This window comes from Colossoma macropomum, unplaced genomic scaffold (genome assembly GCF_904425465.1).
Source record: "Colossoma macropomum unplaced genomic scaffold, Colossoma_macropomum, whole genome shotgun sequence".
In the NCBI taxonomy this organism is placed as follows: domain Eukaryota; kingdom Metazoa; phylum Chordata; class Actinopteri; order Characiformes; family Serrasalmidae; genus Colossoma; species Colossoma macropomum.
In genome coordinates this window covers 14,305,107-14,318,601 of record NW_023494800.1, presented here as the reverse complement: position 1 = coordinate 14,318,601, position 13,495 = coordinate 14,305,107, and the positions used below count along the sequence as shown (strand labels likewise).

Genomic DNA, 13,495 nt, shown 5'->3' with positions numbered 1-13,495 from the left:
GGTGACACTGTGTCTCATGCAGTCATCCATGCGTCTATGAGCCCCTCCACCCCCCACAGACCCCTCGAGGGAGATTAAATCTTACTGTCGACAAGACACTATGGAAGATAATAGTGCCTGTTTCTCTTCTCTTACAAACATGCTTAGTGGTCCATGACTTCCTGTGATAACTACACATCTGTGTAAAGTTTGTAACATCACTGAGGCTCAACATGATTGCATCTAAATGTAATTTGGTCAGTGATCAGTCTACAATATATTCAAAGGAGTGCTCCATTGTTTTTCAATGTAACCTCTATCTGCTGGGTCTGTAGCATACAGTCAGTTACCATTGGCAATAATTTTGAGGACAGAAAGGACAGAAAACCTTTGAAATGAGTTTGGAAGGCACTGGGCAGGTGCGTTGACGTCTATTATAAATGTGTTTTGAGGATATGTTTTCCTCAGTTCTTTTTTTAAGAGATTTTATATTGGTTTCAAGTCAATAGATGACATTTTTAATTAGAATCTTTCATCCTTTTTCTTGAAAACCTGTGGCCAGCATGCCCAACATGAGTAAGGCGTAAAATAGTGAAACAGTCCATAAGACTTATTTCCATACATCCTGTTTCAGTTCCTCTTGTATCTAGTTTACATACAAGATGCTGTCTTCTCTCTCACACTGTCAGTCATGATCCGTCAGATGTACCAATGTATATTATGTAAGTATTTAATATGATTTTCCAGTTTTGAACTGGTGGTTTAAACTATTTATTGTAATCAGTTTAAAAGTGAGATTATTTACCTTTCAGTGGGAGTTGCAGTCATGCTGCTAAATGCAGGTAAGTGAAACTTAGTTTTGATTCATGTACTCTTCTTATTTGTCATAGTTTTCTAAGAAGGGACTGATCACTAATGTTAACCTAGTCGAAAGATATGTAGATCTAAATGTTATGAATCACAAAGGAAATTACAGGGTTACAGTAATAAAATTACAGTATTTACAAAACATGGAAATAATGATTTTAATGCAGTTTAAAAAAATTGAAAATAAAACAACAAATACACTACAAATACAGATCTGTAAAGCTTTCACCAGTATGTCTCATGGTCTTATCTGAAGGTATCTCATTTGCAGACTCTCGTAGAAACAATTGTCAGTGCATCAATTATGCGCCTGGGTGCATCCCATCTTCTGACACTAGGGGAGCCTTTGTTTGAAAAGTGCTTGCGAACCTTAGCTGAACTAGGACTAGGGATTTTCCATATGATCTACTTATTCCTGATCGTTTTATGTTCACTGGTCTTTTGTGGACCATAAGGAAGTAACAATGGGACTCTGGCTGTCCCTCTTTTTTTTTTGAAGTACATTTGAGAGGAGGGTTGTTGATTATTGATTTTTCTGTTTATGTTTTGTAATGTGTTATTTGTTTTTATGGCAATAATAACACTAGGACATTTCAATAAAAGATTTTTTTAATCTCCGTGAGTTTTTTAATCTACAGTATTATGCAAAAGTTTGGGCATACATGGTCAGTTGACATGCTTTGTTGTTAATTTGCTGGATTTAACATATTGGTAGAAAATGCTACATAAAATATGGCCTGTGCAGAAGTCATAACACATACAATATTTGATGTTTAACTTTTTCCAATATGTTGAACTCAACAGATAAATAGAAATTGTGCATTAAAATTGTCAGAAAAGTGCCACATTTAAGTTTGTTCCCTGTAAAGAATGTGTAACTTATTTTCACTTCAACAAAATCAACAAAATATGTACTTTAACTGTGGGTGTTCAAACTTTTGTATACTACTGTATTTATTTGTTTTATAAGATCAGTAATTTACAGAACGACTTTCTATCATGCAGTATTTGGGTTTGCAGTAAAGTTTGTTTTTTTCTGGGCCAAATCAGTCTGTGTAGTATATAATTAAAACTTTTTAGAATTAAAACATACAAGCACATAAAATATCAAAAAAATCAAATTAAATCTTGACATCAGAATAGAACACCATATAAGAAACTGTATATGTGGCTATGTTCCTACTTACAAGTGACTTTAAAAACACTGTGGATTGGTAAATGTGTGCATGTATGCAAGTTAATATTGGTATATGAAATAATGTAAGTTCCTCAATGGGATTTAAAAATGTGTAGTAATAATAATAATAATAATAATAATAATAACAATCATCATCTTCATCATCATCATCATCATTATTCCTAAATAAATATTTACTTTAACAATAGTAGCACTGTTAATGAAGAGCTTTAACAATTCTAGTGGAATTACTAGAAGTTATTTGTACCTCCCTAAATTTGCTCAGCAAAAATGCTATGATTTAAACTGTTTCTCAATGCTAGTTCTTGACCTCTGCCCTGAACATTTAAGTGCTGTAACATACTTGATTTGTTTAATCAGGGACCTAAACTACAGGGCCAGCACTGAGAACAGCTAAAACAAAAAGTCATAAATTCAGTTTTGTAATGTTTTTTAACATTAACCTTAACTTTGTCATTTCCCTTTTGAGCAGGTGACAATGGTGCAGCTCACCAGGACCCCAGTATCTCCGTCAGTCTGAAAGAGATGACTCTCGTTGACCAGATCAGGCTCACATGTCTAACTTCACCACATCATAATCTGCCGTGTTCTTTCTACGGCTGTCTTACCAAATCAACATGTGAAATTAACATCTCTCAAAGCCAGCAGTGTGTCCTCGACATGAGTGGAGATAAACTGTTAGGATCTGGAGCTCTACAGACGGATGGAATCAGGACAAAGATACACGTATACTGTATTGTGACAAACGGGACTGAAAACAATAACAGCAAGAAAGAAATGATAGTGGTGTGGAGAATAAGTAAGAATATTTAACGTTAATTACACATTTCTTTCAAACATTCTACACTCTTGAAGATGTCAAAAGGGGTTCTTTGGGATGATGTCTGAAGAACCTTTTACTCCTAAAGAACATTTCAGTGGATGGTTCCTTTAAAAAAACTCAAACTCGATTTGTACTATAAAATTCTTAAGGGAATAATTGCTCCAGAGCATTTTATTAGCATAGCATCTTTCTCAAACAAGGTCTTTTAAAGCCTAGTCATGGACTATATTTTCCTTTCCATGGAAAATCATCAAATCCTGTATATCCATGACAACCAGCCCTATACAATCTGTGAATACCCCCGGTTAAATTAACATGCTTTTTTGATTGAAGTGAAAATAACTTAACACATCCTCTACAGAGAACTTAAGTATGGCATTTTTCTTCAGAATTTAATGCACTATTTCTATTTATTTGCTGAGTTTACCATATTGGAAAAAATAAAACACAAAATGTAATGTGCCATAACTTTTGCACAGGCCTCGTTTTATTTTTTTTTCCCCCAAAATGTTAAGTTCAGCAAATAAATAGTTATTGTGCATTAAAATATGCAGAAGTGTGTTCTCTGTAGAGGCTGTGATAATGTATTTTCACTTAGACGATCAACAAAACATGTCATTTGAGTAGTATTATTATTTGTAGTAGTAGTAATCACTTGTGTTTTATAGGTCTACCGATGTCATACGCTGTCTTTGCACTGGGTGTGTTAGGCTCTCTTATCGTCCTCTCTTTGGCCTCTCTCTGCATAACATGCATCATCAGCATATCCACAAAAGGTATGATGCACTCAGTACCACTAGTTTTGGATTGATATAATGGTTAAAACTATTGTTTTTCTGAAGTTATTTAATATAGTCAGTGTATAATCAATATTGTCATATCTTTTGTTTAGGAAGCAGAAAGGCCTATCGTATCAGAAGGTCAGTGGTGTTTCAAGGATGAATTTACTCTAAATATAATATTTCTTATAATTATACTTTTATTTTCCTGTCTCCTCTCATCTGTTTAGTGGCAAAGCTCTGGAAGGCAAAAGAGATAATCATAAGCTAAGTAAGTCTGGATATTGTTTGGTGTTCATGTCTGTACAGTAGCTACCAGCTACATAAGTCATTAACATTCACTTACTTAATTCTTTTTATGTGCTAGATTTCATTATTCTCATTATGTTCAGTACTTTGGTAACAGCATCTGTAATGTTTGTAATCGGTCAAACCTTTGACCTTTGAGCCTAATCATTTTAAGACTACAGGAAATACAAAAATAGAGCCTGATATACTTCACTGCCTATGCTGATAGGTGCCACTGCAGTTCTAAAAGTTACTCAATACTTAAATATAGCTGAGTAAAAAGTGCTCACTAATACACTTGAATATGAGTAAAAGCATTATCATTAAACGTTAACATTAAATGTATCTACTACCCTGTTTATAAGTTACATCAGAACATGGCAGTTATAGTCTCAGTGTGATGACTGTAGTAAAATGAATGGCACTTTATGTAAACATACCTCAAACGCTCAGATTCTATGAAGAAGCAAAGTGCCACTCTATGTTGTTTATGATTGTACAGTAAATTTTTTAGGTACAGCATGTTAATGTATGTTTTTCTTCCCTTTTAAATGTATGTTAGAGGGTTATGATGCAGATTCTGCACCTGAAGAAGATGAGGACGAAAAAGAGGCAAAGGTAACACTGCAAACCTTTCTCTTAAAGAGCCCACATGATCTATTTTTCTTGTATTTGTTTATTTTTCACCTGAGGTCCACTTATAATGTTTGTGAGGTTTCATTTACCAAAAATATAGGTGGCCTAAACTTCTGTAGGTACAAATCTGTAAACGCATTGGATCTCATTACATCAGGAAAACAGTGAATTCAGTTGTTTCAGCTTAGTTTCCATAGATAGACTTTAAGGACTGGGGAGTGAATGGTACATCTTGACTGATTTTATCAGTGTTCACATAGTATATCAAACTCTTCTATTTTAAAACAGTGAGGAAAATTCAGTTTTCCACATTATGGGTTGTTTTAAAAAGCCCAAATCACAGTTTGAATTTTAAAATAAGTCTGTGACTGTTTTCTAAGTTCTAATTGATTGTCTGTTTTACAGGTAGCTGAAGACGAGCTGTGCTACGCCACAGTGATCCACCCTGAAAACTGTGCTCGCTCCATCACGTTCGAGCAAAGGACGGAATACGCCACAGTGGTCATAAATACGCCGGATACTAACAAACAGCAGTCAAAGCAAAATTTAGATGCTGTTGATAACACTGATGATGCTGGTAAAGATGAGGGCTTTGACTCTATATAACTTCAGTGTATGTATTCAAACAGGAAACAGATCTGGAGATTTCTGTCTGGAGATGATGTGTAATTTGTTTAATGAAGGCCTAAACAGAGGAAGTTTGTGGAGTAAATTAATTGTCAGTGATAAAGTAGTGAAATATTGAGGAAAAAGCCATTGTGACATTAAGGAAGATAAAATGATTTGTGCAAAACAGATCTGTATACACTTTATATAAAAAAGAAATTGTGAGCCTTTTCTGCTGTATTACATTTATCTGATCTTTAGTTACATATAACTATCTCTATAATGTTTCTTTTTTTCTATTGAGGCCTGTTATTTCATGTATTACTGACATAATTTGTATCTTAACATGTACATATCTTCAAAGATTGAACAAGAATATTATCTCTGTCTAAACAAAACTGTGTATCTCAAAAATTGTAACTTTACAGGAGAAGGTAAAAGCATTCTTAATTTGTAATGTGAGTTATTGTAATGAGATTTTAAATTAGATTTTTCCAAAAGAAATTTGGAAGCATTTTTATTGGTCTATTCATCATGAAATGTTCACGCAATGTAAAAGGCAGCAACTGTGTGCGAATGATGTAGAAAAATGTTATTGAGATCTTATTGACCTTTAGTAACCTGTCTATTGAACCTGGTTAATACAGGTTTTATTTTCACCTGAAATTCTCTGGAGTTCTTGTGCACAGAGAACATCTTTTCTGACTTATGGTTGATTTTTGCTGTATTTTTTCATTGCTGATCAATCAAGGGGAAAGGAGAAAACTCTCTGTAATCAGTTTTTGATTATTAAAAATACATTTATAAAACTTGAACCATTGGTCTGTATTAATTTCAACATTTTCCTCCTCTTTGGAACTCCAAGGGCTGGTGTAGACACACTCTCCTGAGATCACCAGATCATGTTGTCCAATCAAATTCCAGATGATGTGATCCAAGTCCCATATGCTTTAGAAAAAAGCTGTGGTTTACTGAAATATTGTTTCTTACTGGCCTCTATCTGCACCATAAGCTCAAAAGCCCACTCAGTTTTTCAATAGGAACTCATAAGATTTCAAAGTTCAAGAATGGCCTTTTATAAACATGGTCTGTTTTTTTACAGTAAAATGTACCTAATTCCAAAACAGTTGGGACAGTGTGTGAAATGATAATAGAAACAGAAAGCAATGACTAGTGTGTTTTGTTGGACTAACTGAGGGACATTATTTTTATACTGTATTTTTACATTTAAACTGTTTTTGCTGATGCATTTTTGGCAAGTGGCAAGCCTCATCCCATTCTCACTTAAAAAGGACTAGACTTTACCTGAATGCTCATTTTATACCCAAGATGTCAAAGATTTTTTGAACATTTTACAATGTTTCTTCTCTTAAATTTCCCCTTTTCCCAACTTTTTTGGAACATGTTGCAGGCATCAACTTCAGAATAAGCATATATTTACAAAAAATCTGATATGATAAAACATTACAAATGTTGTCTAAAGACACATTCATGGTGGAGAGGTACATACAGGGCATTGAGAGGCAATTTATTCCCCAAACAAGACTTATTTTTTCAGAGTTAACACTTTAACTGTTATTTAACAAATGTATTTTCGAACAAATGTATCTTGAAATGTATACAATTTAGTTCAGTCTTATTCCATTTTATTGATTGTGATTTATTCCATTTCAGACACTCCAAGTCATTCTTGTACTTAATGTGTCTTTGTTATTGTTTGTTACCTGATCTGTGAGAATGGTTTTGAGGGAGCATCGGTGGATGTGCACAGTTATATATTTAGATTTGTCTTCTGTAGATGAATTAATGCAGTTGAATTGAGAGAACACAGAGGTGACACTGTCATTGTGGCTGAAATGTGGGTTGAGATTTACAGAACTGATAGTTCTAATAAACTCTGACCTAATGTCCATGCAAATAATATGGACCTTGATGTTAAGGAGTGTTTTTGTTGATCTTCTATATAAGTTAATTCAAACATCATTTTGATTGCCTCAGCTTTGAGTTCACCTACAATTCTTTCAGCATTGCTATGTAAAGGAACCATTCTGAGCTGCAAAGAGAACGACTGAGCTTTTTAAACATGCGTTTCGCATTAACTTAAATCAGCCTCTGGACTTGTTTTGAAGTTAATCAAGCGAATAAACTGACTACCTTTTCATCATATCAAGCATTTTTAAAATGTTGACTATTCGTTAATTTCTTCTACTTTGGATTCCTTTTGAAACCCAAGCCAGCAGTTGTATTATGAAACAGCCAGTAGATGGCGTTATTCTGTAATTCCCCAAGTGTCTGTGAGTGTGAATGTGTGAAAGTGTTCTGATTGGTTGCAGGAACAGAGGCTGTGGCTCACACTGATTCCTATTAAAGGAGCAATATATAACCTTGTTGTGGTCTGCTGCTGGTTGTGCTTCTGTCCACAAATGACTTCAGAACAGGAAGAAAAGGAAGAGTGTATAACTATCAACACCAGCTCACTCTCTGCTGTTAGCGCTCTCTTCCTGAAGCATGTAGTATTTCACCTGCTTTGTCACATTTAGTAGCACCTATTGTTGCTGTATGCAGCTGTCCATGAAGAGCAGTGCTCATACAGTCTAATTTAAAAATGTCAGCAGAAGTTCTTTAGACATCAAGGGCCTTATTCACTAAAGTGTCTTAGGAAAGAAAATCTTCTTAAATGTGTTTTTTCTTAACTTCTTTTTAAAGAAAAAAGTTATGAGAAATTTTTATTTTTCAAATAACTTCTAAAGAATTATTTTATTTTCTTTTAACTGTGTTCTTAAAAACAATTCTAAGAACAAGTGGTATAATTGAAAATATTGTGTTCTTAAATGTTTTCTTAACCTTGAGTTGTCAAGGTCAGTGTCTACATTTATCACGGACACTGCCTCTAATACTCTTGCCCATCCTCGTCCATCACCCGACAATTATCATATTTTCCAATGGGAATTCTTTTCCTGTTGGCTGTTTCTTCCACCATCACCTCTAGTTCTTGTTTGCTAAAATTTTTTAAGCGCTTGGTTTGTTGTTTTTACTCCATTTTGCTCCTCTGAGCGAATTAAACTAAATGACAGAAGTAACAACACAAATTTAAAACATATCTTGCATAATTTTTGATACACGGCCAAATGCAACATAGCATACATAAGAAAACAATGAAGAGCTTCTTAATGAAATTGTATTATTATTATCTTAAGAGAATATTTGAGAAGTTTTTTTTCGAGAATTGCATTTAAAAACATTGTTACGAACTTTTCAGTGTTTGTCTTAGGAACCTCTGCAAGTTTTTTTTTTAAAGAAAGCTTTCATGAATTCGGCCCCAGCTTCTGAATATAAGTAGAACAGTAGACTCGACAAACTTGGAATGATTAGATATTTTGAGTTTTGTTGATTACACATGTTGAATATTGAATGTTTTTTTGACAGTTGGAATGCAGCTTTAAAGAGCACATATCACACATGGAGCAACAGCCCCCATTTTAAATATTGTTGTGTTTGTGATGTCATAAAAACTAAAACCCTAACATATATCACTGCTTTTGAAACCAACCCTTGTACTTTCAAAATGCTAACTTTCCAGGAGAAGGAGCAAACACTCTTAATTTATAATTGCTTAAATGATTACGAGGTTAATGTAAAAAGTGATTTTAAACTATTTTTATTAGTCCATCTATTATGAAATTTTCACATGTAAATGGCACCTTTTGTTTTCAAATTATGTTATAAAAAAAACGCAACAAAAATGGAAATATGATGTTTTTGTCCCCACAGCAACAATATGCCAATTCAAACAACAGCTGCTTTCCCCGCCCCTTTCACATTGAAGTTATAAGGAGTGTTACAGCCTGGACTACTTCTGGAATAAGGCACAATACGAGGCAGCCAGAACAGAGCTCCTTTACATATATCTATCTTAAAGGCAAAATAACAAAAGCAGGCTGTATAATTCTAAGGGATAAAGAGAGGTTGGAAAATGGTCATATAAAAGTTATTTACAACTTTTTTTGTATGTTAACCCATCCAGATGTTATTAGTAGACATCAGGGACAAGTTATAGTCTATCGTCCTCTACGAGAGTAAACTTCCAGTTCACCATAGGGTTTTTTTTTAATTGTGGTGGAAATGACTAGTTGACTTTGTGGCATTGAGACGACAAACAGTTCAATGCCATGACAATCATAAATAAACTTAACAGATGTGTTTGAGGTCATGCAGCCCACAGATTACTCTCCGTGGGGAAGGCAATTTGTATTGCGGCTGCTTCTGAGTGCGAAGGTTAGAGACTTGCAATGTGATTAAGTGTCCTTAACCCCTTTTAGAGCATATGTGACTCAACCAAATGTCCTGTAATTAGTGTTCTTGGGGCATTTGTTACATGCATTAAATCATAACATTAGGACTGAAGGAACCTGTGTTAATAGACTCTGTTCTATTGTTTCGTGTCATGTGACGTCATTTTGAACAACTGAAACTGAAACTGTAAATGTGGGTAAATATGAAGAGGGATATCACAAAGCACTGAAAAGTGCACTTTGCCGTTCCTCTCTCTCACTCTCTCTCCCTCTCTCACTGTCTTTCTGTCACTCACTCACTTTCAGTAACACGCTCCTTATCATTCTTTATCATTTTAGGCAGTGACATTGATGTTACTTTGTCTCCTTCTCCACTGTGGGTTTTCAGTAGATCATTCATAAACCAATCCTTTACAGAACATTCTCTTATCAAAATCAAGCTCAAGAAGAACTGTTGTCGCCCAAACAATATACAAGTACACAGTGCAATGTGTCATTATTCCTCCAGATCCTCAGTGCAAAGAACACAGGTTACCTGTGTTTACTGGATCACACAGTACAAGTGAAGAATGCATAAACTATACATAGTGCAACTAAGTAAGACACTGCAGTACAATACCAACTACAACACAGCACAAATGGTCTCAAAGCCCAATATTAAAGCTGAATTATGTACTTTTTGTGGATTTGGAGACCTCTCTGGTGGAAATATGTAATTGTGCTTTGGACCCCTTCCCTTAGTGGATGAAACTGATAATTGCTAGCGTGTTGAGAGAATATATAAAAAGAGCTCAGTCAAAACTTGTGAAGGATGCATCTTGTAAGGATGTCAGTGAATCATTTGCTCATTATATCGTCATCAGTATAATGTTGATTTAAACATCGAGCCAGACCTTGAGCTGTACAAAGAGCTTCACAGAAGCACATGGACACCATGTTTTAGCTTTTTTTTTTTCTTCTGACCCAGTAATGCTACTTCTCTCAAATTTAACAAAAAGTTACATAGTGCCACTTTAAATACAATATAATAGCTACAGAGAACGTGACAGTATAAGACTGAGTAGATTAACTGTGCAAAATACATGTAAACTAACACCAGAAGACCACAGTGCAGTTACGCTATACTGAAGTGCTTATAAACTTCAATTTAATTATGTTCTATGGTACCACCATATTAGATCACATTTAATTTAGCATTAATAGAGGTAATGAAGAATTAATAAAGCTTACTGGATACTGCTGCTCTATGATAAAAGACTGTATGACTAAATTTACATAGCTTGCTTTGATTGCACTGTTTAGTTCTGATCTCTTTTTCTTAAAATGATATCAAACCTTAAGCAGTATTGTAAATGTCAAGCATGCAGAAAGCACATTTACAGAAAGGATATGTACTATTTATTTAGTTTTTAAACAGTTCTTTCAAAACAATATGAGGTATTGAGCAAATGACAGACTGAGTTTAACTGTTAAGTCTTGGCCATCATGAATAAAGTACACAAAATAGAATTAAAAAACAAAACAAAAAAACAAACCGCTTGGCAATTGGGATACTCCCATTACACAGGCATTAACGTAATGTCATGGATATAATCAGGGTTACCAGAATAGAAGTGAACATATTCAGAATACAGAAATTAGGTATTTGTATTCAGTCCATGATACACTTTGAAAGGAAAGTATTCAGAATACTGATGCTTGTAAATTATTTATTATTATTTATTGTTAAATTATTTATTAATATTTCATTTTACTATTTATTATTATTAAATTATTTAGTAGAATACTTTTAATATACTTACTCACTAAATAAAAATAAAATACTTTTAAAATACCTACCCACTAAATCAAAATATACAGCCTCATAAAACACAGTCAATGCTGTTTATGAACGATTTTAAATCTTAATGACCAAAAAATCCCAAAAAACAGTATTTTACAACAGGATTTGTTGTTTGTGCCTTAGCAAGATGCATTCTTAATGTATTCTGCATACTACACTCAAAAAAATAAACCGTTAGGAAAGATGTTGACATTAAACAAATTAATTGTACTGTCTTTAACAAAAGTGAAAGAAAGTACATTTCAGTTAATTTAAACTGTTTGTATTGATCCAATGAGAATTTCATTCCAATGAAACCCAAGTAAACTGTAAATTGCAAATAAGTTGTTTCAGTGTGGTTCCATCAAGAATCAAACTTAATTTTGAGGTAACAAAGTCTAGGTATATTGACTCTACAGTACTTGTTTCAATAGAATGTGTGGCATTGACTGATATGACTTAATATAATATGACTGACTTAATAAAGTTCATACAGCAATTTATTTTTTTGACTGCAGCGATGCATTCATATAGGAATTGTGGGTATCTGATATTTTTTATATACCTATATGTCAATGTCATTACACAAAGATTAATAATAAAAATTGAGACTTGATCTTCCTGGATGAGCATAATGGAGAAATATACCACTTCTCTGTAAAGGGTTTCAAACGCAGTAAAATGAATAAAATGCAGATAGGTTAGCGCAGTAACCCAGCGTCACCTGAACATTCTGCTCTTCCAGAGTGCGATAAATACGTCATCAGATATGAGTTTGAAATATCCGCCAAATCTAAACATCTGTCCGATGCCTATGTTTTAAAGTAAATATCTGCCAATGCCGATAAGATTATGATATCATTATGGATCCCTATTTAATATGTCACTTTTTATTTAGTAATACAATAATGTCTTTATATGCCCAGTGCTGAACATAATGCTCATTATGCATCAAACCAGTCACTAAAATTTCATTAAAACTGAAAAGCAATGTTACTGTGTGACGATATATCACGGTACAGACGATATATTGACCAGCTCTAGTGCAAGTGATAGGTAGACCATTACAAATAGCAGCATAACATTAAATTCTAATGAACAGGTCCTGAGTGGCTTGAGTGGAATGCAAATGAGAATATTATAAACGAGGCAACAGATCCTATATTCAGTCTGAAGTCTTCTCACACGTCATGCTAACGCTTTATGAAAAACCCTACAAAATGGACAGAAAGCCATCTGTCAGGCCTGCGCGTGCACCGGAGAGTTCATGTGCGTTTGTATACAGGTTCTGGAGCTCTGCACAAAAGGAGGAGACAGGAATACCAATAGACGAGTGGAGGGAAGTAACGACTGTGGGGAGAAGAAGGGCAGATGACGAGAGAGAGAGAGAGAAAGGGAGAGAGAGAGGGAGAGAGAGAGAGAGAGAGACGCTGAGACGCTGCAGTATCCTCTCAGTGCTGAGTCCAGTACTGTGTGACTGGTTGTGTGCTGGGAGAGAGCGAGAGAGAGACAGAGAAAGACAGAGAGAGAGAAGGAGAGAGTGGAGGAGGGGGGAGGGGAAGGCTCGTGCGTGGATGAGAGGCAGGCGGCAGCAGCAGTAGCTCTTTTGTGGCGCGCGCTGCTGGGGACTAGCCCGCGAGCAGCAGGGCGCTCTGTCCAGCCAGGCGCGCGCAGCGCCGCCATCTCCAACACACTGGCAGCCGCAGGGACCGGGACAGCGACAGCAGGGACAGGCAGAGGGACAGTGACAGGGTCAGGGAGAGGGACAGGGACGGAAACCGCCTCGGCCAGGCGCGCTCACGCGGACACGGGCGCAGCGGCACCATGGCGCAAGCCGCCAAGCAGGTTCGCAAGAACAGGGACCTAGCGGAGGCTGCGGCCCAGGAGCAGCGCGAGAAGGAGGAGGAGAAGATCAAGAAGAGGAACCGCTCGAGGGACCGCAGGCGCAAGGTAAAAATATAAATCATTAAATAAATAATTAAAGACCCGGGATGCTGCCTTGCCTCCTCCCTCCCGCTCAGCTCCTTCTTCTGCCTGTTCATCAGACACAGCCCCGGTCGCGCGCCTTTTCTCTCTGCGCCTTCATCACTTCACTTCTGCGGGGAAACGAAAGGCGTGAACACGCCGCGTTCACGCGCACATTCACACATACGGCTCGTTGCATTCAGCAGACATGCATAGATTAGTTGTGGTGAAGCATCGCTG

General features: G+C 35.8%; 2 protein-coding genes across 2 annotated transcripts in view; both read left to right on the top strand.

Annotated features, from left to right (window-relative positions):
- Positions 1 to 50: 50 nt before the first annotated feature.
- On the top strand, positions 51 to 6,033 carry LOC118820412. The gene is made up of 8 exons (XM_036588738.1): positions 51 to 701; positions 792 to 821; positions 2,517 to 2,843; positions 3,536 to 3,643; positions 3,760 to 3,787; positions 3,877 to 3,917; positions 4,497 to 4,552; positions 4,976 to 6,033. Exons 1-8 carry the CDS (start codon positions 671 to 673, stop codon positions 5,174 to 5,176), a joined length of 822 nt encoding a protein of 273 aa, XP_036444631.1. The 5' UTR covers positions 51 to 670; the 3' UTR covers positions 5,177 to 6,033.
- A 7,038-nt stretch (positions 6,034 to 13,071) lies between these two features.
- The window catches only part of ank1b (ankyrin 1, erythrocytic b), a 111,787-nt gene continuing 111,363 nt past the window's right edge, over positions 13,072 to 13,495 (top strand). The window contains exon 1 of the mRNA XM_036587930.1: positions 13,072 to 13,240. Coding sequence (XP_036443823.1) covers positions 13,115 to 13,240 — 126 coding nt within the window. The 5' untranslated portion in view covers positions 13,072 to 13,114. The remainder of the gene's footprint in view (positions 13,241 to 13,495) is intronic.